Source organism: Anastrepha ludens, chromosome 6 (genome assembly GCF_028408465.1).
Source record: "Anastrepha ludens isolate Willacy chromosome 6, idAnaLude1.1, whole genome shotgun sequence".
Taxonomy (NCBI): Eukaryota; Metazoa; Arthropoda; class Insecta; order Diptera; family Tephritidae; genus Anastrepha; species Anastrepha ludens.
The window spans coordinates 5,108,560-5,135,128 of record NC_071502.1 but is presented as its reverse complement, the minus strand read 5'-3'; the positions used below and the strand labels follow the sequence as shown (position 1 = coordinate 5,135,128).

Below are 26,569 nucleotides of genomic sequence, written 5' to 3'. Positions count from 1 at the left end.
CCACTGTGCGTTGCACTGCCTCCAGAGCTTTGCGCTTGGCTTTGCACTTTAGCACAATTTCCCATACTTCGCCGCCGTACAGGAAAATTAAGCTTGTGGCCACCATAATTAACTTTCTTTTGCTCTGAGTTGGCCCACCGATGTTTGCCATTAATCTACTTACCATACCCGTGACCTTTGCTGCTTTGGTAGCCGCATGCCACGCAGTCAAGTTTAATACCTAAGTATTTTACTAATATACTTTTTGGGTCACTAAGGACGTGTCGCCTACTTGCATGCTGACCTCGAGTGGCATGTGACCTCGTGTCATAAGGATGACTTCGGTTTTATGTTTGGCGAGTTCCAGGCCATGGTCCTCAAGCCATATTTGCGTCCTTGTCATAACTTGGTTCAGCTTCGTTCTAGCGCCCTCAGTGTCCCGAGCTGATATGACCGCCACTATATCGTCCGCGTATCCCACTAAATATGTATCTTCTGGCATTTCTATGCTCGGACTCCAGAGATCGGGGCCAAGAATAGATCCTTGAGCAGCGCCAGACATTATCGCTTTTTTTTTCTGACCATCTGGTGTGTCGTACAGCAGTTCGCGCTCGCTCAGGTAGCTCTGGAAAATCCTTAGCAGGTATGCAGGTATTCGAAACCTTTCTCGTAGTGCCTTTATAATGTCTGTCCATCGTAGGCTGTCAAGCGCTGCCAGGATGGTGATGCGGTTCGGGTAGTGGCGTCTGCGTTGAGCGCTGCTTACCAGCTCCTCTTTTGCGCGAAGGGTTTATTTTCCGCGTCGGAAACCGTATTGCCTCGCTAAAAATCTTCCTGCTCTCTCAACAGACTCTGCAAGTCTACGCTGTATGAGTTTCTCAAACAATTTCCCGGCGCTGTCCAGCACGCAAAGCGGACGCCAAACTGACGGTTGCGCTGGGCAACTGATCAGCATCAGTTTCTGTATTTTCCACAGCTGAGGGAAGATACTTTGAGTAATGCATGCATTGTAAACGTCGAGTATCACATCTGGTCGGCTTTCAGCCGGGGTATATGAGCCCGATATAATCAATGTTGAGATTTCTTAACTTTTATTGCAAGACCGAAATTGGAGACTTATACCACACACCTAATAGTCGAGATAGCGCATGCGAGTAGCTGAACAGTATTTCCATATTTGATAAATGGCTAAAACTTGGGTCGATGCATGAATCGTTCCAGAGCCAACGACTTTTTTTATATAATCCGCCACGGTATAAAACCTACCAGAAAGGTACGAAAAAGTAATTGATGTACCTAACCTTGTACAAATTTTGTTGTAAATGCTCTAAAGTCCAAAAAATCCGCAGGCGACGTGGGGGCAAAAAGTAAACGACTTGTACTACTTTAATGATTTAATTGTGACTTTTGTGAAGAGTGATCCTTTTAAGTCATCAAAAGCTGTTGCAACTGAAACTACCAGGCAGAATAGTACGTATTGTTTCTCTGTTGAAACAAGCAAATTTAAGGAGGAGGAAAAGTTTTGCTCAAGAGCACAAGTCGTGGTGTGGATCAGAGAGTATAAAAAAATGGTATAGCATACTTTGGAGCGATGAAACATGTCAGACTTTCTGAAGTACAACAGTTCTCAACGCTGTTCACAAAAAAAACAGTCAACCTTAGTGGCGGCAATTCAAGTGATTTAATGCTTGAACAAAACATGGCTGGAGAGCTTAACAGAACTCAAATAAATTTTTTTCAGATATACTGCGCCATCCGCCCTTCACAGTTGTGAGCCAGTATATCCAAGATAAAGTACGGAACAACAGATTTTTAATGCAAACGCAACTACTACTGCAGGAAAGTCACAAGCGAAACATTTCCCGATTTTCTGATTAATTTGTAATAAAAAACACTATATTTATATAACATTAATATGCAGAAAAACTTCACTGTGCAGCTAACACTCCATCCTTTTTTTGTTTAATTCAAACCATATTCATAAAACTCCAAACATTTTACTTGGTCGTCATCTTTTTCCAACGAAAGTATAAAATCTCGCCCACAAAGGCAGCTAACGCAAGAGCCATGCAACCGAGATATTGTATTTGTATCCAGAAAAAGTCATCGACCACTAACGGTCGTCCGTAGTCGATTGGCTCACTCAAATCTTTGACCACTACCCTTTTCAGCTTTGCCATTACGAAAAAACTCAACGAGATCCATTCCTTCATAATACCTGAAGAATGCAGGCGCAGTATAAAGTCATCCAATAAATCACGGTAAGGTAGATCTACTCGTCTGGGCATACACATAAATGCACTTTTGAAGAACACAAATCCGTGTTAAAGTAGTAAATTGGTCGTTCGAAGAGGCTCTGTTGAAAATTGAAGATATCCCAACGAGCATTTGACACCGGATACACATATTTTGTGTTCATACGCGATCGATGCTTCATCCACACATCAAAATCAGCGACAACTTCGGTGAGATGCATGTGCTCCGAAAAGCTCTGATTTAATTTAGATAGTACAGCAATTTCATGTGCATGGAATACAAGTTTAAGACCAGCAGCTTCTATGTCCTCGTAACTACGATACATCGGCTCTAGAGGTGGGCGTGTGAGAAAAGATTGCAGATAAGCTTGGTAAGTTGTGTTGGTAATGATGCTCATGTAGCAAAGTAAAAATATGACGAACTTTACTCTCAAACTCGGCTTGGCTGCTATCACGAAAGATTGACTCAACATGCCACGAATGCTTTTATCATTCAAGAAGAGGTTAATAAAACTGAGTTGCATGCGAGTATTGAGATGAGTGAGCAGTGCAGCAAATATTACAATAAACACGAAGATATAGAAAAGTGTGGGCGACCGTATTATGCCAACGAACAGCTCATTAATGGGCACTGTTTCGGGTAGTGGTACCATATAACAATAATCCAAAGTCTCCACTGGATATGACATCGCCTCCAACTCACTTTTGGACTGAGGAAATATCAGGCCTGCAGCTATGTCGAGGCTGCCATTATGCGCTAACTCCATCAATACACCATAGAAAGTAGTTTTTCCCACCTCTAAAGGATATTCTATGGTTAGAGTAGCATTTCGTTTGGCTGCGAACACCTTTAGCAATCTGCCGATGTATCCTTCCAATTCCAATTCCCCGTTATCCTTATAGTACAGCATGGTGCGTGGCTCAAGCTGGTCCGGGTAGGTACGTATTGGCGCACCGTGCATATCACGAAATTGTTGCTCGAAGATGACATTCGAAGTGAGTTCTGTGGAATTCAGACTTTTTTCTTTGTAGGGTGGCGCTTCCAACGGAAACCTGTTGCAGGTGTGGTAGTTGTGCGTCTCAGTAAAGTCATTTTGAATTATTAGCACATTGTAAATGTCATTAGCCATGGCATCATTGCAGTATTGTTTGACCAGTTCAAGATTGGTCGCATGTGGCACATAAACCACAATACGCGTTTGCTTCAAGCCACGAAATACATTCAGCTCTGCCAAGGTGGCAGCCACACCGCGTTGTTTTAGGCAGAGCAGAATAAGCAGCTCGTTTGAGAATTTTGTGTTGTATTGGTATTCCAACCTTTTGTTGAGCAGCACCACAGGCACTGATATTTCTTGAAGAAGATTTTCAAACACGCAATTCTCCCTCGACGACTGTCCAATGGCGATTGTATTGTAGTCGCGCTCCTCCCACACCATATCTAGCAAATTTAGTAGCTCTTTGTTTACTCCGCCATTTTCAGCCGCAGAAAGTATAGAAGAGTTGATGGAATTTGGCTTGAGTGCCAGAACTATTAATATTACTAAATATTTTAAACACTGAACTATTGCCATGATGAAAATGGTGAACAAACGGCGTGGCTCGAAGCGCTAAGTTGTACTGACACCTCTTAACATTTAAAGGCACACTTGCGCTGAGATGCATTGCGTGCAAATATTTGCTATCAATTTGTAATCACAAACAACCTGCACTTACTCAGAAATTGTTTGACATGTCCTTTTTCATGTTTCCTAAACGGAAGATTACAGTTCCGATTTTATTTCTATTTGGTATTCAATTATATTTGTGGTTTTTTTTGAGACTCTATTAGAATACATAAATAACACTGTGCGGCAGCCAAAAATAGCAAAAATGCGATGTAGCAATTGTGAAGGAGGAACCGCCGTGGCATATTGCAGTATCTGCCGTTTGTCCCTAAGTGTCATAATTTTTTTTTTACGCAGAATTGCAGTTTGCCTAATTGGGTCCCTAGTTGTTTTAAATTATAAAAAAAAGGAAAAAAACTAAATTTTTCCGTGGAACAGTTTAGCTCAGTTTTTTCCGCCCTTTGGGTCATTCTGACCTAAATTTTTTTAATGTGAAAAATATTAAATTTATAGGGTGGATAAGGGGCAAATTTCAATTGGGATCTGCTCAGAGGAGGAACAACAGCAACAGAGGAAGAGAACGGCGAAGCTAATATCTCTCGTACGCGCGCATTACAACAACTTTAATGCAGGATTTTGCACAATGGTAAACTAGCCAAAAGCACTCCCACCAGTTCTGGTGTACGGTAAGGCTGCCTATTGTCTCCTTATATATTTTTAATTCTTATTGATGATATACTAAAAATCTGCATTGAGGGGAAAAGAACTTCCGTGAACATATCGAATACCTTCTCTTCGTCAAACACACCGACTTGCAGAACAAAATTGACGACCTGTTATCAAACTCATTGAAAGCAGGACTAAAAATAAGTCACGAGAAAACGCAAGCCATGAAAATTCGGTCCACGAGCAGCCGCCCGTTCATTCGTTAAATGGTGATCAAATTGATAACGTAGACACTTTTACTTACTTGGGAAGTATCACTGCCGCTGAAGATAGTAGGAAACTAGACGTTACCGCCAGAATAAATAAAGTGAACGGCGCATATACATAGCTCCGATCATTTGGCCGTGGAGCATCCTCAACTAGCACCCAAAATAATGGATTTTTAAGTCAAATATACTAAATTTCAAGGGCTAATGTTGAATGTGAACCACACCTAAGCGTCAACGACACCGTTGGACTTCTTTCTTTGGGGTTATTTGAAATAAAAGGTGTACATCGATAAGCCAGCAACAATTCAAGAGCTAAATATGAGATATTTCGGCACATTAACGGCATAGAACCTCAATTATGCCTCAGCGTCATCGAAAATTTGGACCATCGGATGGAGGTGTGCCGCCGAAACCGCGGCATCCATTTGGCCGATATTGGATTCTATATGTAATTGAGCCATACCAATATTATCACAATAAAGAGAAATGAGAATAATTTCCAAGAAAAATTGTATTTTATTCAAAATCAACACCGGCCCTTGAAACTTAACCACCCTTTATAGGTACTCTTGTATGGATCGGAAACCTAGCTCACAAACAATTAGATTGCAAACAAAATTTAAACTTGTGTGAACAGAGGTTTATGCATGTTATTGACGATCTGGTGGCCCAACATCATAAGTAAGGACGATCTATACGAGAGGTGCGCAATGCAGTCGGTAACTAACATAGTAAATCTGGGAAAACGGAGGTGGATTGAGCATACGATTCGCAAGGATGCAAATGAAATCTGCCGTGAAACTTTGGATGAATTGGCAAGATGTTTTCGAGGTTGGACGTCCAAAAATATCTTGGAGGAGAACGGTCCAGAAAGAAGTGGAAACGTCCGGAAAAACTTGGAACGAAATCAAGCCAGTTGCAAACAACAGAGCCAGATGGAGGTGTTTTACTGAGGCCCAATGCTCCAGTTGGAGAAGCAGGAACCGATGATGAAGAAGAGCGAAATCAAGATCGAGGCCTCTAGAAATTCTGTTAATGTCATTATGAGGCCTAGTAATGGATTCATAATTTAAATAACTTGATTTAAAAATTTAAAAATACAACGAAAAATGAAAACACAAAATCTTTTTCGGAATATTAAAACTTATCTGCTCCAGTAGATTTGCACACTTAATGATAACACAGAAAACATCATAGCCAAGCGTTCTACGCCTTCAGAAAAAAGATTTTAAATTTATTAACATACAACGGGCTCCATGAAACGGAGATGGCTCATTAAAATGAAGAGATTGCAGAGCAAACCATACAAACGCTTTCAATTCTTTGGGAATAAACAGAGTCCAAACTACCGAGGCGTACTCCAACTTTGACTTCACTACAGAACCAAGAAGAGTTTTCCAAGCATAAGAACCCTTAAATTCTCGCGCATAGTGTCGCAAAAAGCCTCAGTTTGAATAAGCCTTCGGAATAATGAAGCTAATGTGATTAACAAAGGTGAACCCTGAGACAAAAACAGCACCTAGATCCGAAAATTTATTAACAGTGGAAAGATGAGTATCAGAAATGGAATAAGTAGAGGATATCCTAGAACTTCAGTGAATGCGGAGTGGAAACATTTACTGATATTAAGCGAGACTTGTTTCTGTAACACAGCTCAGATAGTTTATTTAACTCACTTTTTAATAACGAAATATTCAACTTGCAGCTAATTATGCTGAAAATTTTGAAATCACTTGCATAGAACAGAATAATAACCGGCGAACAATAACGGATGAAGGATGTCCGTGTCCCTGAGTCTAGCTAGAAGTGCAACGAAAAAATTTGATTTAATATAGGGTTTTCCAAACAGAAGAGTTATTTTCATATTCAAAGAAAAATTGTATTTTTTAATATAAATGCTCGGATGTTTATTTCATTATAAAGAGGAGGGTATGCCGTTAATAGTGGAAAACAACATCAGGCAAATGACCACCATGACCACCCTTACAGGACAATATCCTTTTCATGAAGTCTTCCATAACCGAATTGCAAAGTGGCTGCCCTATATCCTTGATAGCCTTACGAATTACATCTTTGAGGTCTTGAATCGACCCTGCGCTGTTGACGTAGACCTTCTCTTTTACGTGGTCCCAAAAAAAAAAGTCACAAGGTGTTAAATCACAAGATCTCGGTGGCCAATTGTGATCACCTCTTCGAGAGATAACACGGACCGGTAACTTTTCCCGTAAAAGATCAATGGTTTCGTTGCTTGTGTGGCACGTAGCGCCGCACACTGGGGATTTTTGTACAGAGATGCGGAAAAAAGTATACATCCCAAAAAATATTTACATTTTTACTACTAACGAAGTTGTATATATTTGTGTACGAAAAGAACATGTTTAAAAACTATTTTTTAAAAAAATTTTAAAAAATAATGTTTTTTAAAATTCATAAATTTTATTTTTTTGTTTTTATTAATATAAGCCAGCAAATATTTACGCACAGGATACATGTAAGTTCGTAATTCTGAATTACCCTCAAAATGTCAAAACAAAATTAAAAGTGTTTCGTTATCATTATGCACACACTCGAAAGCGTTTAGTTATTATCATTGCCAAAAAATAATCAGTTGCGCCTGGTGGCACCTGCAATTGATTAAAACTGAAAGAGACGCTATTAAGCAACACGTTGATACTAGTTTCTGACCGTAGGTAAATGTAGCTCAACTTGCAGATCCAAGAATATGAAGGAATATGATTTTTTTTTTTTTTTTTTTTTCGTAAAATTAATTATAAATAGATAATCAAATGCTTCACAGCCTTTGTTCTTCCGGCTAAAATATATAAAAATATCGTACCCTAAATGAAAAATAAAACATTGGAAGTCGGCTCAAGCAAAAAGAAAAAAAACCACTTTGGGCTTTGAAGTTTTTTCTTAGTCAGTTCAGTACTATAAAAAAATTATACTTTTGACATATCCATAAAAAAAACTGTAAGTCGGAGTTAAGTAATTCTTTTTGATTTTATTGTTGGTTCTATTCTGGAATTTAGAAATACCATTAAACATTGCGTAGGTGGTATGTTGCAAATTTGACTTTCTTCCGCTAAATCCCCAGTGTGCGCCGTCTTATTGAAAATAAACGTTGTCCAGATCAATACGATCCATATCCGGCCATAAAAAATCGTTAATCATCTCTCGATAGCGCAATCCATTTACCAATAACACCTGTTATTGGAAAACACCCTATTAGCAATCTCAACAAATGAGGGAGATAGAAAAATAAAATTTTAAGGGAAACCTAACTTCTTAAGCTTCAAACAGCAATACAATAGGCGATGAAGTATCGAAAGTTTTAGAGATAACCAGTTTTAATTGATGATATGCAAAATTGGGAAAATTCAGCCACTTTGATAAGCATAGAACACCCACAAACAAAGCCATTTAGATTTCGATCAATTATTTTTTCCACAAAAAAGTACGTTTTGTCTTACAGCACCAGCTGAAATTCCGACTAAAAAGTTTTAAGTTTTAATGAAATTTTTGGAATTTTTTAAATTTGTAGTATAATCAATATTTCTATAAGAAATAAAGTAAATAAAAAAAGTAACAAAAGCTTTGCTATGCTATTATTGTGACCACATCTATACATACACATGCCTCACAAAGTCTGCGTTCACCCTAATAGCCTTCTTAAATTTATTAAAAACAAAATAGAATATTGTGATTAAATTGAAATCTTTACAATTTGATTATTCACTACATTCCCAGCGTTTAAGGGCAAAAAAACAAAACAAAACAAGATTCCCCACTTCACTTTTTAGATAACGGGAAAATAATTTCAGCAGCATGTAAATGTGGCACCAAAAAGTCCGCGTAGAGCCTGTTTATTTTAATGATACCGTTAATTTTAAGATATTTTTCCTTGTTTAGATTAATTTTTCATTGCGCATTACTTCGACTGAATGTTAACAAAGCTTAGTTGAACATTTTATTTATAACTGGAGATAATTAAAGAGCATGGAAGGAAAGGGAAAAGAAATAAGCGTTTCTGAGAGGAAAATAATTATAAAAATGTGGAAAGACGGAAAAAGTTTCTGAAGTTGGAAAATCTATTGGGAGAACGTATTCCTCTTTCAGCGAGTTGTAACAAATTTTCGGCAAACTGGAATTTTTACATCTAAGCCCAGGTCCGGGCGACCAAAAAAGTTATCATCCCGGGAAGAGCGTTCTATAATCAACTTGGCAAAGGTTAACCCCCGGATTACATCCTCAAAATTAGTTGAAACATAAATCAAACATTTAAAAAAAGTATTTGCGCTGAAGCTGCCAGAAAAGTTCTACGTCAAGCTGGATACCATGGTAGAGTCGCCCGAAGAAAGCCTTTCATTTCTCTTGTGAACATACGTAAACGCATTCAGTTTGCTAATGAGTACAATACATAAATAAGCCTTCCGAGTTCTGGAAAAAAGTAATATTTTCAGTCGAAAGTAAATTTTGTATATTCGGAATTAAAGGCCGTCAAATTGTTTCGCGAAATCCTGGAACTGCTCTTGAAAAGCAAAATCTTGTTGGCACGGTTAAACACGGAGGTGGCGGGGTTATGGTTTGGGGCTGTATGGCGGCAAATGGGGTGGGTCAGTTAGAGTTTATTGATTCGAGGATGGATAAATGGGGATACTTGAACATACTAAAACGGAATTTAAAGCAAAGTGCAGAAAATCTCGGCTTATCAAGAACATTTTGGTTTCAACAAGATAACGACCCGAAGCACACAGCCGAGATCGTTAAGCTTTGGCTCTTGTACAACGCCCCAAAACAGCTTAAAACACCACCACAGTGGGATCTATTGTAAAAGAGAATTCGTCAGCAAGTGATTACTAGTAAAGAGGTTTTGCGGAGTGTCATGCAGGCAAAATGAAGGAAGATAACAGCAGAGGAAACAGATAAACTAATATAATATAGTAAGTTCAATGCCAAATAGGCTGAGTGAAGTCCTGAAGCAACGTGGATATCCAACTAAATATTAGATTTAATTTTTGCATATAGCAAATCATGTTTTTGTATTAGACTTTAAGACTGAACGCAGACTTTATGGTCGCTTTATTTACTTGCTATAGCCATTATTCACCGTTATCTAAAAACTTATGTGAGAAATCTTGAAATTTATTTTTGTTTTTGAAACTTAAACATATAATAAACATATAAATATATACAAATTTATAAAAATTATAAAATCAGATTGTGTGTTTCATTCACTAAAAAGTGATTGTAAGGTGAACGCAGACTTTGTGGGGCAAGTGTATATTCGCTTGTACTTTTCAAATTTAGGCTTCGTCTTGCACTACTTTCGAACTGCTCATTAACAGTTAGGCTTTTTGTACTTCTAACGCAATTTTCGAGAGGCACTGAGAATTTTTTCACTGGTGAAATGGGTAGTAAAGAATCAGTATTTTGGGACTGACTCTCATTTCAATGGCAATACACAAAAAACAAAAAAAAAAAGGATTTCAATTCAGTTCCCTAAACTAAGCGTGTTAGGTCTATTTGAACCCATTTTGCTTATAACAGAGCCAGTAGGTGAAAAGTCTCTCAGCCTGCAAACGTCCTACTATTTATTTGTTAATTGTAGTTGTTCTTGTATCCTCTTGTTCAACTGTTGCCTTTGCGTAAGTCTATTTGTTCTTCGTATAATCAAATGTAATGTTACAACAAAGCGCTGGCATTTGGATTGTTAAATGTATTAGAAAATACATTTCATGCAACACCCAGCGCTGATAATTATGCGTAAACTAAAGCGAAGACGGCAAAGAATTGAGTTCACAGTTAAAATTAAATTAAAATGTTATCAGCATTGAAATCTAAGTCTGCAGACTACATGGACTGGATTCATACAAATTGCTTAAAAGAAATTATAAAAATCTATATGCAACCGAAGGGTTTATGACCGGCTCCTTTCGGATTTATTTGACACCTGCTGGGTACATGAAAAATCTAGTAAAATACGTCAAAGAAAAAACAAGTTATTTCTAGTACCGCTCGCCCTTCTCCAAGCAACGACAAACTCCAGGTGCGTTCCTGCCATGAAAGCCGTTTTCTCCATTCCCTACTTGGCGTTTTCTTTCTTCGATTTTTGAGAAGCATACTTTTATGGGCTTGTTAAAACCTTATGCGAATGCCAGAAAATGGGGAGTTTACTCACTTAGGGGCTAAATAATACTTAAACATGAAATATGCAAGGTCAGAGTGTGTACATTTCGGCTGTGCAAACTGCTGCCGGTCAAATAAAAGGACCGCTAGACTCAAGCTCTTCAGGTAGGTTAAGTTAGGTTATGGTGGTAGTCGGTTTGCACGACCAACTCACTTAGACCTTACAGGTCCGTTGTGATACCACTGTGCTACACGGGAATCCCATTTATCTTCCTTCGTGGAACCATTTTGTGGCTCTTATGAAACGTAGTATTGAAACCAACCCCACGCCAGAGAGTTGTGTAAGAGAATTAAAAAAGTATTTACCTATATAACCTGCTCTGATTTTAGCTAGGGCCGGACAATTACAAAGGAAGTGCTCGACTGTTTCTTCCTCTTCCTCATCTCTGCACTTCTGCAATATTCATGGGAGAAAACTCCAAGTCTCGAGGAATGCCTGCCAAATAGCCAGTGGCCGGTTAAACAAGCCACGACCTTCGAGATATTGTCTCTTGAGAGACTAAGCAATTCCTTTGTTATTTTCTTGTTTATTTGCGGTCATAGTGGCCTAGCTGTTAGACACGTATCTTCATTTCTCCATGACCTATTGGCCTCTTCGATAATGTGGTTTTTTATTATTAGTTTACTCGTGGCCATGGGTATTCCAATGGTACTTTTATCACTGAGCAGTTGAAGATACTGCTTTCTGGCTAGCTCATCAGCTTTACAGTTTCCCTCAATATCTCTATGTCTCGGAACCCAAATAAGGCTGATTGGAATCGTCACTAATATCAATTAGAGCTGCCCGGCATTCCTATGCAACCTTCGATCTTAGTAAAGCCGCATTCATTGATTTGATGGCCGCTTAGCTATCCGAATCTTAATTCACATTAGAACCCAACTCTCTTTTCACACAGTCTGTTTTTACACGATTTTTCAATAACACGGCAGAGTAATAAGTGTTTTTACACAAAATTGTCGTCCTTGCGCGAATCTCACAACAAAAAATGTTTTTCCAAGCAATTCCTAAAAAATATTAAATGTAAGATTAAGCAAAGACACATATTAGGTTGGGGAATAAGTTCGTAGCATTTTACCGAAGACTTTTATTTAACATAATTATATCAATAAGTTAATCCGTTATACATTCGCCGTTGCTGTTTACAACCTCTTTCCACCCCTCGACCAATTTGTTGATGCCGTTCCACCAAACATCGCCTGGTCTGGTGTGAAAGAAGTTTTTAAGTACTTCCTTGTTATCGAAGGTAACGCTTTTCATATGGGTCAACAGGGAGCGAAAAAGATGATAATCGGACGGTACAAGGTCCGGAGAGTACGGCGGATACTGAAGGACCTCCTATTCGTGCTCATGGCGTGCGGCTTTGAGGACTTATGAAACATGGGGCCCATGTCGACCAGTTCCTTTCAGATGAATAGCCTCATCCACTCAGTGTAACTGGGCAAGGTATAGCTTCTTGTTGACCGAGGCATTTTTTTCGAGCAATTCCCAGTGCACCATTACCTCCCACTCGCACCAAACACATATCATGATCTTCTTTGGGTAAAGATCCGGCGGGACTCTCGGCTTTGGCTTTGGTCACGTTGATGTATAGGCACCATTTCTCATCTCTCGTGACGATTCGGTACAAAAAGCGATGTTTATGACCGCATGTTGCTCGATGGCGGGCGAGGTGCTAAGAAGCAATTCGAAGGGGACTTTCTTTGTTTTTTTCGTCGAGCTCGTGAGGAAAATCGGTAAATCCTATTAAATGAAGGGGTTTGAGAATCGCTTTATAATCGCAGTTGATTTTTTCCGCCAATTCAGGACTGGCTTGACCACCGTTCTTCTTCAAAAATGATTTGAGATGTTCCTCATCGAATTAAGAAGACCCTTCCGTGCTGCAGGCTCGCCTGTGACATCTTCTCCATATTCGTCGAAAATGTTCCGGGCTGCTTCGGCACCTTTTCACCTCGATAAAAAGCAAATAAGAGAAAGTGTCGAAAACATTGATTTCTGCCACCTGAGTATTCCATTTCTAAGCCTCAAAGCTAATGAAAAATTGAATAACTTAAAAATACAATTAACATAGAATGCTTACCTTTTGCCAGACAACAAACAAATCAGTGTAAAATAAAAGATTACATAAAAACGCTATGAACTTATTCCCCAACCGAAAACATGCATATGACCCTTCAAAAACACCGCAATAAGCACATTTTAGAACTAACAAAGTCCACTGTGCCGTAAAATTTCAACGCAAACTTTAGGTCGCGCGTAGCTGAATAACAAGTATATAGGGTGGCACAAAATTAATCATCAAATTTTTTGGTTTTCGAATCGTTTTTCTAGTAAACAAAAAAATATAATTTTGAGTGATGGAAATTTTTATTTGACTTTTACGCGCTCCACTACTTGTCTGCTTGTAATCGTAAGTGCAAAGAAAAGTAATGCGTATAAAAACCAAGGGAATACGCAAAATTTCTCACTTGATGGTATTGATCTCGAAGATGTACATCCTTTGGGCGCAGCGTTCGACCGTAGATATCAAAAGCCGAACAAAGAAAGCTGTAGTGGCATTTGGCTTTCTACAAGTAATTTGGAACGCATCACAAATTTCATTGCACACAAAACTGAGAATTTTTAACTCCAATGTGAACTCGACTTCACTTTTGGTCGTGAAACGTTGAATGCGACGTCAGCTGACACAAGCTCTTTACAAGTTTTTGTAAACAAATGCCTTCGAAAAATTCTTAAAATATTCTGGTCAAATATTATCTCGAATGGTGACTTATGAGCCAGAACCCAGCAGAAGTCAATAAGTTGAGAGATCCAAAATAGAAAATGGGGCGGGATTGGCCACGCTCTACCCTGAGGAACTGGTAACTTAACAATGAGCACAGTTGACTGGAATCCACTAGCGAGCCGCAGACATGGACCACCAGCTAATACCGCGCAAAACAGACGCGAAAGGAGGAGATTCGTTGTGGCCTTATGTTCCACATAGGGACTCTAGGAATTTGTTTGATGATGATGATAGGGTGATTACTTTTACGCCAACTTGTATAATCAACTCGAGAAAGGCAAACCCAGTCATTATTAACGGACTTTGCAACGAAAAAACCAACAGAAGTCGTTAATAATTAGAATAAAACTCGACAGATGGGCTGGACGTACTTGGCATAGGATCTGACATATCTACTGACGATAGGAATTTGCGTGCAGTTCGTAATATAATACATAAACGCGCGTGCTTGTTATCAAGTAGTGAGGAGTAACGGGTGATTTTTTAGCTATTATCTTTTTAAACAGTTGGTTTAAACAGCTTACGCACGTTTCGTGTTTTGTTTCACTGTCAAACATCTTCAGTTTGGTCTATAATTTAACCATGAATCGTCTTACAAACGAACAACGCTTGCAAATCATTGAATTTTATTATAAAAATGCGTTTTCTGTTAAGAAGGTTCCAAAGATCCACTTTTTTATCGAAGAGTTGTGTTCAGCGACGAAGCTCATTTTTGGATCAATGGGAACGTAAATAAGCAGAATTGTCGATTTTGGAGTGAAGATCAGCCAGGAGAATTGCAAGAGCTACCAATGTATCCAGAAAAGGTCACAGTTTGGTGCGGTTTATGGGCTGGAGGTATCATTGGACCATACTTTTTCAAAGATGCTGCGAATCGTAACGTAACTGTGAATGGTGAGCACTACCGTGAAATGATATCCAACTTTTTTTGCCCAAAAAGCAAGAGCTTGACTTGCATGACATGTGGTTTCAGCAAGACGGTCCCACATGCCACACAGTACGCGTAACAATGGACTTGTTGAGAGGCGAGTTCGGTGAACATTTTATTTCACGTTCGGGACCTGTCAATTCGCCACCGAGATCGTGCGATATAACGCCTTAAGATTAATTTTTGTGGGGCTATGTTAAAGCTCATGTCTATTCAGACAAGCCTTCTTCAATTAATGCATTGGAAGACAACATTAAAGCATTTATATGTAAGATACCGGCCGAAACATTGGAAAGAATATGCCAAAATTGGACTAAGCGCATGGACCAGTTGAAGCGCAGTTGCGTTCAAAATTTGTATGAAATAATCTTCAAGCATTAAATTATATGAACTGTACTATCGATTTAAATAAAAATTTCATGCATTTTTCTGAATTTTACGTGTGTTTTTTTGAAAAACTTTCCTATATACATATATATAATTGGCTCGTACACCCGTTTTGGGTGTTTGGCCGAGCTCCTCGTCCTATTTGTGGTGCGCGTCTTGATGTTGTTCCACAAAATGGGGGACCTACAGTTTCAAGCCGATTCCGAACGGCAGATATTTTTATAGCTATAGCTCTTAAAAAATCACCCGGTAGTTGCAAAATTGATTCTTATTCCTCAATTCAGGTTGAATTTTTATATGCACTGAATTTCCACTGTGCGTTAATTTATTATTATTATTTTTTTTTTTGCAACCTAAAAGAATTGTTTTCAGGTTTATAAATTTTTATGTAATATGGACTTTATTACTCCTCCTTTTGCATGATTTTTGTGAAAATGTTTAGAATTTTCACCTTACACGATTGTCGCATGTACTTTTTGACACGATTTTTCCACGTTTTTCTAAGGAACTTATCTACCGTGTAAAAAGAGTTGGGTGTATTACTTTCACATAAATATCTAGCTATAATGTAACTTCCAGCATTACACCTCCACCCCTCATCTAGTATTGCATTACCTTGCCCCGCTTTAACCCTTAGCTTCCAGTTATCTCAACGATGCTCCGCGCCATTTCAACTCGCTTTGGTTCATTTGGTAATAATAAAGCTCCCTGGCACTACAAATCTTGCTCCCAAATATTGCTTCAGTCATTTGTTACTCCTCAAATGTACCATACATAAGGATAATCGAAAGGCAAGTGTAAGTGTGCATGTGCACTCCAGCTTCTGTTTCAGCCTTGGCTTTGGCTTCTCTATTTGGATTTGTGCCTTATTGTTGCTTATTACTGATTTTCGAAATGTTATTGACTGTTTGTCTGTTGGTTTTGAGCATCAGCATGCGCTAGCGTTAAACACATATACACACATGCAAACATCTAGGCACACAAGTGCGGATATGTAGATACATATATTCGACGTGGAGTGGTGGGAAGGTGGACGAGTGGTGAGTTGCAATTCTGAAGTTTCCCAGTTCAAATTCGTTTATTGCTTTGATTAATTAATGCTAATTTACGTAAATTTCAATTCAGTACGCAAATAGCTGCATCGGTAAACATACACACACATACCTGCATACAAACAAATATACATACGTACAAACATGCATACATACATAAGCACATATTTCTATGGAGATGTGTGTTCTTTATACAATGCGTCTTTTGATTGAAATGTCCCCAAACTCCTTATTTATAGCTGATTGCTCGCATCCATGCCTGAGTTTGTTTGTTTGCTTGTATGCATATATGTAAATACTTATGTGCATGTGTGTGTGCGTATGTTTTGAAGCCCGTGTCTACATGTGGTTGCTTAGCCATGTTATGCTAATGAGCTCACCTCACATATCTATTCTCCCTGCTACCTGCCGTGCGCTCCTGCCGTTTCTGTCTTTCGTTGCCACTTCTGCTTCATTGCCATGCTGCTAATCCTTTACGAAATTAATTTGTGCAAATGCTTTCATTAATTTGGCCGACAATATTGTGTTTCCATTTCCCGTTTTTCCTACAACGATTTACCAATTCAATAAACGTTACGTTTCAAGTTGTTTACTTCGATGACAGTCAGTTCGGAATGTCAAGTTGTGAAATACAAAGACCTTAGGCAAGCAACTAACTGGGGGTATTGGGAAGGAGCCTTAATACGCTGGCAGATTTGTTTGAGTGGAAATACCTACTTTGCGTTGAAATGAGTTTGAAATACAAAGTGCTTGAGGCATCGTACAGATAATTAAGAGAATTTTGTAAAAATATATTTCATTATATAACAAAAACTTCATAAATCTTCATTTCATATAAAACACATCTTCGGAAGCCATCGATAGGTCCAACGCTACTAGGATAGTCTTCTCGCAGGCCCACGGTTTATCTAATTACTTATGACGATGAGTCTTGTGGTGATCCTTTGCACTTTACTGAAGCCATGTTGATGTGTAGAAGGGGTCAGGTGTTACATGAAGAGCGAGAGAAAGAGGACCTCGTGTGTCTGGCGGGAAAAGCAGAATTATCAGGCCAGTTTAGTTGACGGGTTTCCCAGGTTTCAATAGTGGGACCACTCTACCTATTTTCCACCTTTCAGGAATTATATGAATGATTAAGCACAAATTAGAAGCCATTGTGAGGTATTTGACTCTTGTCGGAGACCCAAATTTCAAACATCAGCTTATTAATTGCATCGGGAAAATAGCTTTAGAAGCTTTGGTTCTCCTGTTGTCTATTTACACTTCATCACTGGAGAAAGTAAACAGTGAACAGTTTTTTGTCTGTTCTGTTCTGGCAACAGCAGTACAACCAAAAAAATTGACGGTCACCCTATAATTCTGATTCGTCGAGTTCGACAAAAAACTTAAGGTAGACCAGAACCTACTCACACCAAAGGAGAAGTTGCAGGACTTCAAGTACTACACCAATTTAGCCCACTTAGACAACCAGTGGCTAAATCTCCATGTTGAAATCCTTAATTCGCGGATCACCGAAATCGTCCTGGCGTAGGCGTCACGCTCGTTTGCTAGCACGGCTGTTAGGGCCTATACACCAGAGCCTTTCAGCAGGAATTAAGTGCATTCGCCAACGTGCCCATCAATGGGAATGAAAAGAGTAGCAAAGGTATCCTCAATGAATTCCGTGAAGCAGACCAAATCATATTTATTAAAATTTATATACATAGGAGGAGTGATTCGCTGAAATAAAGTCAGCCAATTTTTCGATTAAGACGATACTGGGCAAATGGTCTGATACATGGGATAGCATAGATCGCCAAGATATGATATTAATCAGGTGATCGCTACCAATTGTTAGATCAGGCGAGCTGCTGCTGTTGCCCACTATCTTGGTCGTATATTTTATATGCTATGCCAAAAGTTGCCCGCTTTACTTATTTGGCAGGCTTGAATGCCCGAGATCAGCTTCCGCATTGAAGTGGGCTGCGAAAAGTGGGAGTGATTTTGCTCAGGTGAACTCCGAGGATCGTAAAGATTCCTTTTGTGGTGCTTGATGGAGGCACCACTGCATACTTCTAAACGAAATACAATTTGGGTGGAACCGTGTTCGGCAAACGCAGCAGAAATAAAATTTCGCTCCAGGATTAGGCTTAATGCCAGCCCCAAGAAAAAGTATTGGGAGTTACTCGAGTGATGTTGAACGAGATTTTATTATAATCTGGTAAAAAATGTCATGGCATGAATTTTTTGAATATTTCTGCATCTGTCAAACCTTAGCATAAGTATCGATAGTTCTCGTGCGGCTAAAAGAACAACCGAAAATTTGAATACCTATACAGCGAATTTGTATGTGTGTATGTAAGTATGTATGTTGTGGGTGCTTTTACCCATACATAATAATTTCTTGATGAATAAAAATGAAATGACACACGCTTAAACAACGCATTGAAATTATTAAAATTCACTATAAAAATGGTGAAAATTTGGCAGAGACGGTTCGTAAAACTCGAACATCTTTGGGTCATCGTGAAACACCCTGTCGGACCGCAATACAGAAATTGGTGAAAAAATCGAGCTGTTGGGACAAGTTAGTGATGTAAAGAATAAGACCTGTGCACGTCGCTCAAGAACAACCGAAAATATTGCTTCTGTAGCGGAAAGTGTTGAAGAAACCCCAGGTTTGTCGATTCCTCGTCGTTCTTTGGAATTAGGCATTCCACAAATGTCATCACACCGTATTTTACATAAAGATTTGGGTCTTAAGGCTTATAAAGTCCAGTTAACTCATGAACTCAAGCCGGCCGATCGTCAACAGCGTCGTGTCTTTGCTGATTGGGTCGTCGAAATGCATGAAAATGATCCGGAATTCCATCGAAAAATCATCTTGAGTGATGAGGTTCATTTCCACCTCGGTGGCTTCGTCAACAAGCAAAATTGTCGGATCTGGGGCTCAGAAAATCTAAGAGTTATTGTTAAAAAGCCGCTCTATCCTCAACGTGTGGCTGTTTGGTTTGGTTTATGGCCCGGCGGGGTCATTGGACCTTACTTTTTCGAAAATGAAGCTGGGGCAACAGTTACGCTGAATGGATTGCGCTATCGAGAGATGATTAACGATTTTTTATGACCAGAATTGGATGGAATTGATCTGGACAACGTTTATGTATGTTCAACCAGACGGGGCTACGTGCCACACAAGCAACGAAACCATTGATCTTTTACGGGAATAACACTTCTTATTGGAAAACCCTTTACATTTGAGTGGTGTTAGGTTAGGTTAGGTAGTGCTGGATGTTCTGTTAAAAGATCTCACCTAGACCCCTAGAGCCCATTGTGTTGCCAGTGCTATGTATCTGGAGTCGAAGCTGTCATTTTATATAATTCATATTTTAATTTCAAATCATAATTATTTTTAGCATTCGTGATGTGGGGTGAGATAGTGTACCGTCAGTACTCCAACCAATAGTTTGCAGTCTTTTCTAGAGAGTGATAAAATAATGTTTGCATTTTCGTATTCCCAAGTCCTTAGCATAGTTTTGGACGAGGTTGAATGTTCCCATCTTGACTGCGTTCTAAAGCTAGCTCCTCATCCAGTTCCCTTTTCAGAAAGGAGAATGACGGGTATATGTCTGACCTTCTCAATCTCGGTAAGCGAATTCTTGCCTTAGCGAGTTTATCGGCTCTCTAATATTCTTTTATTCCTTTGTGTCCTGGTATCCAGTTAATATTGTTGAACATATTCCGAGTTAGTGCAAGGAGCCATAATTGCTTTAATAGCCGCTTGATTATTAATGAAAGTGTTTGTCCGAGCTTATTCAGCATAGACATGAAACATTCTACAGTAACTTGAGAGTCTGAAAGACTTATGGAGATCAAAGTCCAGTAAAGCTCAATGGCATCGAGATCCCACAAGCCAACTAAACTATTGTAATTATTTAGGCATTCATATGGACTCCAAACTCACTTAGAAAGCTCACATATTCACCAAAAGAAAAGCTTTGACTTTGGAACTCTCTCTAATGATTACTAAACAGAAAATCCCAATTGTCGCCACATAACAAAATTCTCTTGAATAAGGCAATTCTCAAACCCATTTGGACGTTTGGCATCAAGCTATGGGATAGTGCAGCTAACTCATATATCGAAACATTACAACGATTTCAGTCTAAAGCAATTAGGATATTAATAAATTACCGGTGGCACGTCTCCAAAACCCAAATTCAAAGCAACCCGCTATAAAAAGATATTATTCTTGCAACCAAATACTTTCGCATCATATTTAATGAGAGAAAACAGTCGTCATACATAAAAGGTTTAAAAGAAAAACAATGTTCGAATTGCTCTATTGAGAATGCATCCGCACAAGTTAATAATAAGAAACTTAGAACTTGATTAGAGGCTCTCAGTTTGTCTACATTATTTGCGCAAGAAAGCTGTGAAAAGGTATCATTTCTTACGTATTCATTGGTGTTCGAAAACTTCTTAATTCTAATAAAATGGGAAAGCAAAAAGGTTTAACTAATCGCAAAAAAGGACAAATCGATGTCTTTACCTTTCAGAGGCACTTTCAAATCGCAAGATTTTCGAAAAGATTGGTCGAATTCCCAACGTTGTGGATCTTTACGTGAAACAAGGTGCCTCCTATCACAAGAACCAGAAAGGCTGAACTGCGATGGCTTTAACACCGAAGGAGATCCGCAAAGTCCGTAGAATTGTATAAAATTCCTCGCTTCCAAGAGCAAAAATTAAAGAAATGGCAAATGTTGCAGCCAAAAAATCCACCGTTCGTTGGGTTATTCTAAAAGCGATACATCTGAGGTACAAGAAATGCTAAAAAAAGAACACCTTTGAATAAATTTCGCAAAGAACGCCGCCTCGATTTTGCAAAGGACCACACGACTTTAATAAAAATTTTGTTCCATAAAAGATATTGCCTCTAATCAAGTAAACCGGGCTGCATGAAACAAATATTTAATTTGTCTAGAAATTAATTTAAGCAAAAATTCATTTTTCCTCTAGAATTAGTATTTCCATACACTTTTGTCTTTATGCAATTTAATATCAAGATTTTGCCATTTCAAGTATATTACGAGTTGTAGTTACGCGTCGCCGTGGCAATAATAATTTTATCCTTAGCTTTTTATAAATTTACGACAAATATCAAATACAGCCGTTTACAAATTCTTTACTTAATTTTATGCTTTGTTTTCGACTTTTATGTTTTTCCTCTACTCATCTCTGACTGTAGTAGGGGATGTGTATGTATGTGTGTATGTATATATTGTAAGACCATGGCAAATGACATTTCTATTCGCGCAATGACTAATTTGATTCGCTTCTGAGCGCGCATCATCACGATGCCATGAGCAGAAGAAGAGCAAGAACAACTACTTACTAACTACACTTAGCCATTAAAGGGAAAATAAAGTCGCCGCTAACAAATTCGCAAACAAAGGAAAATATGATGTGATGAGCAGAAAAATGTAAATAAATAAAGAAGTAATCGTACAATAATAAATAAAAGTCAAGTCAACTGTCAAATTGAATGAAACTCACTCTGAATGTGTTACTAAGTCTGCCCGTTTCCATTGAAGGAAGTGAATGGAAACTTTCTGCTCCAGAACTTACATTTAATCAACTATGAAGACGTTTTAACGGCTTTAGCGAATATTCAGAATATAAGTTGACAGCAATAAAAAGAAGGAAAAGAAAGAGAAAAAAATTTACTAGTGCTTTCAAGGTTTGTGGATGAAACAAAAGTGGGAAAAAATTTAAGATTTTGATGAAAAATTAAAATGTTTAAAATGTAGTGCATATCTTTATTTCTGCAACTGCGTATGGGCTTATTTTCAATGGATTTTTAAAGTTTGGAAAATATAATATAAAATTGGGAGTACGACTGACATAAAGGGTTTTTAAATAAGAGGTGTTATTCCCGTAAAAGATCAATGATTTCGTTGCTTGTGTGGCACGTAGCCCCGTCTGGTTGAACATAAACGTTGACCAGATCAATACCATCCAATGCCGGCCATAAAAAATCGTTAATCATCTCTCGATAGCGCAATCCATTAACCGTAACTCTTGCCCCAGCTTCATTTTCGAAAAAGTAAGGACCAATGACCCCGCCGGGCCATAAACCGAACCAAACAGTCATACGTTGAGGATAGAGCGGCTTTTTAACAATAACTCTTAGATTTTCTGAGCCCCAGATCCGACAATTTTGCTTGTTGACGAAGCCACCGAGGTGGAAATGAACCTCATCACTCAAGATGATTTTTCGACGAAATTCCGGATCATTTTCATGCATTTCAACGACCCAATCAGCAAAGACACTACGTTGTTGATGATCGGCCGCCTTGAGCTCTTATGTTAACTAGACTTTATAAGCCTTAAGACCCAAATCTGTATGGAAAAGACGGTGTAATGACGTTTGTGGAATGCCTAATTCCAAAGAACGTTGAGGAGTGGACAAACCTGGGTTTTTTCAACACTTTCGGCTACAACAGCAATATTTTCGGCTGTTTCGATTCTATTCTTCACATCACTAACTTGTCCCAACAGCTCGAATTTTTTCACCAATTTCTGTATTGCGGTCCGACAAGGTGCTTCACGATGACCCAAAAATGTACGAATTTTACGAACCGTCTCTGCCAAATTTTCACCATTTTTATAGTGAATTTTAATATTTTCAATGCGTTGTTGAAGCGTATGTCGTTCCATTTTTATTAATGGCTTAGTTTCTAATTGTCAAATATCAAAAAATAATAATGTCAGAAGTCACATCTATCGAAATAGCGGGGTATTCAAAATAACACTTTCTATTGGAAACCCCTTTACATACACATCACTGACGATTGCCGCACTGAAGGCCAACATAATTGGCGTTTTTCATGAAATTGAGCAAATTTATGGGAAAATGTCTTCAAAGGCTGGTCCCCGGTGCTATCTTCAGCAGAGCAGCGCCACGTTGGTAAATTATATTCCGAACAAAATGTCATCGAATGCAGATGAAAATAAAGAAAATTCTGGTTCACTTACACTTTTTTATTATTTTTTTAGCACTCTAAATGAAAATTTTTATCAAATAAATCGAAAATTTATTTATGAATTTAAAATTGTCTCCCGCATAATAAAACAATGGTCCAAATTTATTGTTATTTTTCGTTTCTGTGCACCATTTGATTCTTAATCCTTGTATACCTACATACATACAAACATAGATGTATCCGCCTCTTACGAGTACTAAAGAGTAGTTGGTCTCGCATTTTATAAAAAGAGTATCACAGATAATCGTGCCATAATATTAAACAAATATCTTTTGTATAAAACTCATATAAAATATGCAAAAGCTGCTACTAAAACGCTACAATGCGGCTATTTTGCTGCATTAAAAAGTCGCTGGGGTGCGCGCAAATTTTCATTACTTTCCAAACAAAATGAGCTGAGCGAGCGATCAGCCAAATGAGAAAAAAAACAACGGTGAGTTGCAAAAACAATGTAAAGCAAAATCATTTAATAGCCTTTTAGCAAATGGCAACAACAGCAATATTTTGCGCTAGTTTCACGCGCTATCCACCGACACTGACGCTTTGTATGGCGGAGGACAGCTGTCTTGCAATACACTCAGGAAAAATGTGCCTCATTCAAGGAAGAAGTGTTTTGATTCCGTATGAGTACATTTCCCAATACGGGACTTTCATATATGTAAATTATTCGTGTAAATCTCTAAAAGGTGATGACTTTGCCACAGTGAAGTATCCAAAGTTCGGTGCCGATATTTTGCTTTTCAAGCCAAGAGTTTTTATTATCCGCCTGCCTCGTCAGATTTAGTTGCGCCAACATAAATTTACATTAAAATGATACGAAATGATGGATTTCTTACTCTGTAAAAGTTCGCATGATTGGCTGCGGTCCCGAGTTATAAAGGCTAACTTTCTGCTGAAATTTTTGATTACGATGTTTTGCTTTTCCAGCGCTGTGAATCGATTTTTGGCAGTTTCGATGACATTGACGGGTGTCCCTTAAGGGGTAACACCACTGTAGAAATTTCAAAAAATTGATTTTTTTTTTATAAGCTTAAAAAATTCTTTGAACCTTTTAAAATACAGAACAAAAAGTTGTATGCGTTACCGAAGTTTATTTCATAAATATTTTAAGCTTTTAATCAAGCGTTAGTGACTGCTACCTAACGACTTCTCCAAATTTCCATACTTTAAATGCGTTTTTCTCAAAACACGTGTTCTGAAATTGGCACGCAGCATAACTCAAACATTTTTTAATATTTTTAATCAGGTTTTTCACTTCGTCTGTATAATAAGTGTATAAGTATATAAGTAATAACTTCCCAAATCAGAGTGATTCTTTTCCCTTTCCTTCTGTACAAACAAATTCTTTAAAAATCGTGTTTATTTTACGCGTGTACAGTGGTGTTACCCCTTAATTAGAGTCAGAGCTTAGTGTCGAGCCACAGCTGAGTCGCTGAATTTTCGGTAATGACTTGTTTTAGCGTTGTGTAAGGTGATGTCATTGGCGGCTTGCGTGCAAGCCCGAAAACTTGATCGAGAATATAATTAGCAGGATGTGCAGTGATGGCGGTATATTTCTCTTTACGTATACCAAATAGAAGAACATTTAGAAGTCTTTGCGATCCTGCAGGCATGCAAAATGCTTAGGGAAGGTGAAAGGACGGGAGATATTAACATTTTCTCAGATAGTCAAGCTGCAATCAAGACTGATCCAAGCAAGTCAACTCCTATAAGGAGAAGGTCAAATCTTTTGGGTGTCCAGGTAGCATATCTCTGATCTGGGTTGCATGACATGGAAAAATAGAGTGAAATGAAATTGCTGATGAGCTTACCAGAAAGGGATCGACTGAATTGGTCTCAGAGATCTCCTACCTAGACATCGGCATCTCCCTGACAGTTGTTAAAGGGGAACTGCACAACTTATTTCTCAGAAAAGCGCAGAACAGATGGAGCTCCGTTTCTTCGTTTGCTATTTCGAAATCCTTTTGGCCCCAGTACAATAAATGAAGGACTTAGAAAGTCCTGACCAATCTACTCCATTCATTTTCCAAACTCGTAGCTATGTTTACCGGTCACTGGACGATCGGCACACACGCGGAACAGCTAACTTTACCATTTAATCCCCATTGCAGAAGCAGTGGGGACCTTTCAGGGAAGGAGACTGTAGAGCACTTTTTCTGTAAATGTCCGAGCTTAGCAGCTAGATGATTACGGTGCTTCTTCCTTCGACAGCCTGGGACAGCGCGCCAACCTAAATCCTATCAATCTTCTCCATTACATCAACAGCTCTGGCTGGCTGTCGATAACTCCCTGTTGGTATCAAAACGTCGCTTTAGTGCTACTTGAGGAGTGTCAGAGTGGTACTTCAACCATCTCACCTACCCACCTACGTATACCGAAAGGAAGGATTAGTTGGAGAAGGACTTGGTTTCACTTGGTGTTTCCAACTGACGCCGGTTATCACAGGAAAGAAACTCGGCCAAAATTGCTTAAGTAGTTAAGGCGCCAAACAAGAAGAAAAAGACATGTGCTATTTATACAGATTTTCATATTTAATAGATTTTCAGGATATTAAAGGTCGGCGTAGGTTTTTTCCAGCTTTTTATTGTCCAGCTTTTCATGTGCCATTATTCTCTGCAGCCCTTTAGCCGGATTTCATATCGCAACTTTTTTACTCACTATCTCCGCTTTTTATCACGGGCTCACCGGTTGTGGAGATGAATTGCGTAAGTCGCGCTGGCGATTCGTTCGATGTGTCCTCGTCTCGCCAGTTTTGTTGAGGGGGAGCCTGCTTTAGAGGCTTCAAAAAATCGATTTTTTTTTGCATAAATGTCTTCCCAAACTATCCAAGAATGTGTCCTCAAAATTTCAGAAGCAAATTCAAAATATTTGCGGAGTTAGAGCAGAAATTTTGAGCAAGCGACGAGCAGATACGAGCGGCCGGATCGCTCGAAGTACGATTTTCGCGGTTTTTTATTTTTACGATTTTTCTAATCGGCGGGAAAGATAGGGAAAAAATTAAACATCCTATCGAAACGAGATAACATTGATTGTATTCGCAATTAAATCTTCTAGTTGAACCTAAAAAACCTTAAGAAAGTTATGATTAACCCAGTCTAAAGTGAATTTGTTTTTCCAAAAAAATGAATTTTTTTTTTAATTAGCGAAAAATTGTTGAATTTCTCACTTTTTGTTTAATTTTCTTTCTTAGTTTAACCAGAAGCTATACTATACTTAAATAAAAAATTTTTGAGTTTTTGCTTTCAAATGAAAATTGTGACCGGCATCTTTCCCGCCGCTCGACACATGCACCCTCGAGGCGCCTCGGCAAAATGCTTGTACCAGGCAAAACATGGCATGTATTTTAATACAAAAATTTGGAAAGACTGTTGAAATATATAGCAACAAACCCTGAAAGTTTCGTTTTAATCGAATATTTCTTTCCTTCCCCAAAAAACC

General features: G+C 38.5%; 1 protein-coding gene across 1 annotated transcript; it reads right to left on the bottom strand.

The window, feature by feature from the left end:
- Window positions 1-2,251: 2,251 nt before the first annotated feature.
- LOC128868803 (uncharacterized) lies at window positions 2,252-3,670 on the bottom strand. The gene has a single exon (XM_054111327.1). The coding sequence runs from the start codon at window positions 3,668-3,670 to the stop codon at window positions 2,252-2,254; it is 1,419 nt and encodes a 472-aa protein (XP_053967302.1).
- Between the last annotated feature and the right edge of the window lie 22,899 nt (window positions 3,671-26,569).

Excerpts from the sequence above, each read along its gene's own strand:
- LOC128868803 (XM_054111327.1), bottom strand. The coding sequence starts at position 3,670 with ATGGTGTGGGAGGAGCGCGACTACAATACAATCGCCATTGGACAGTCG.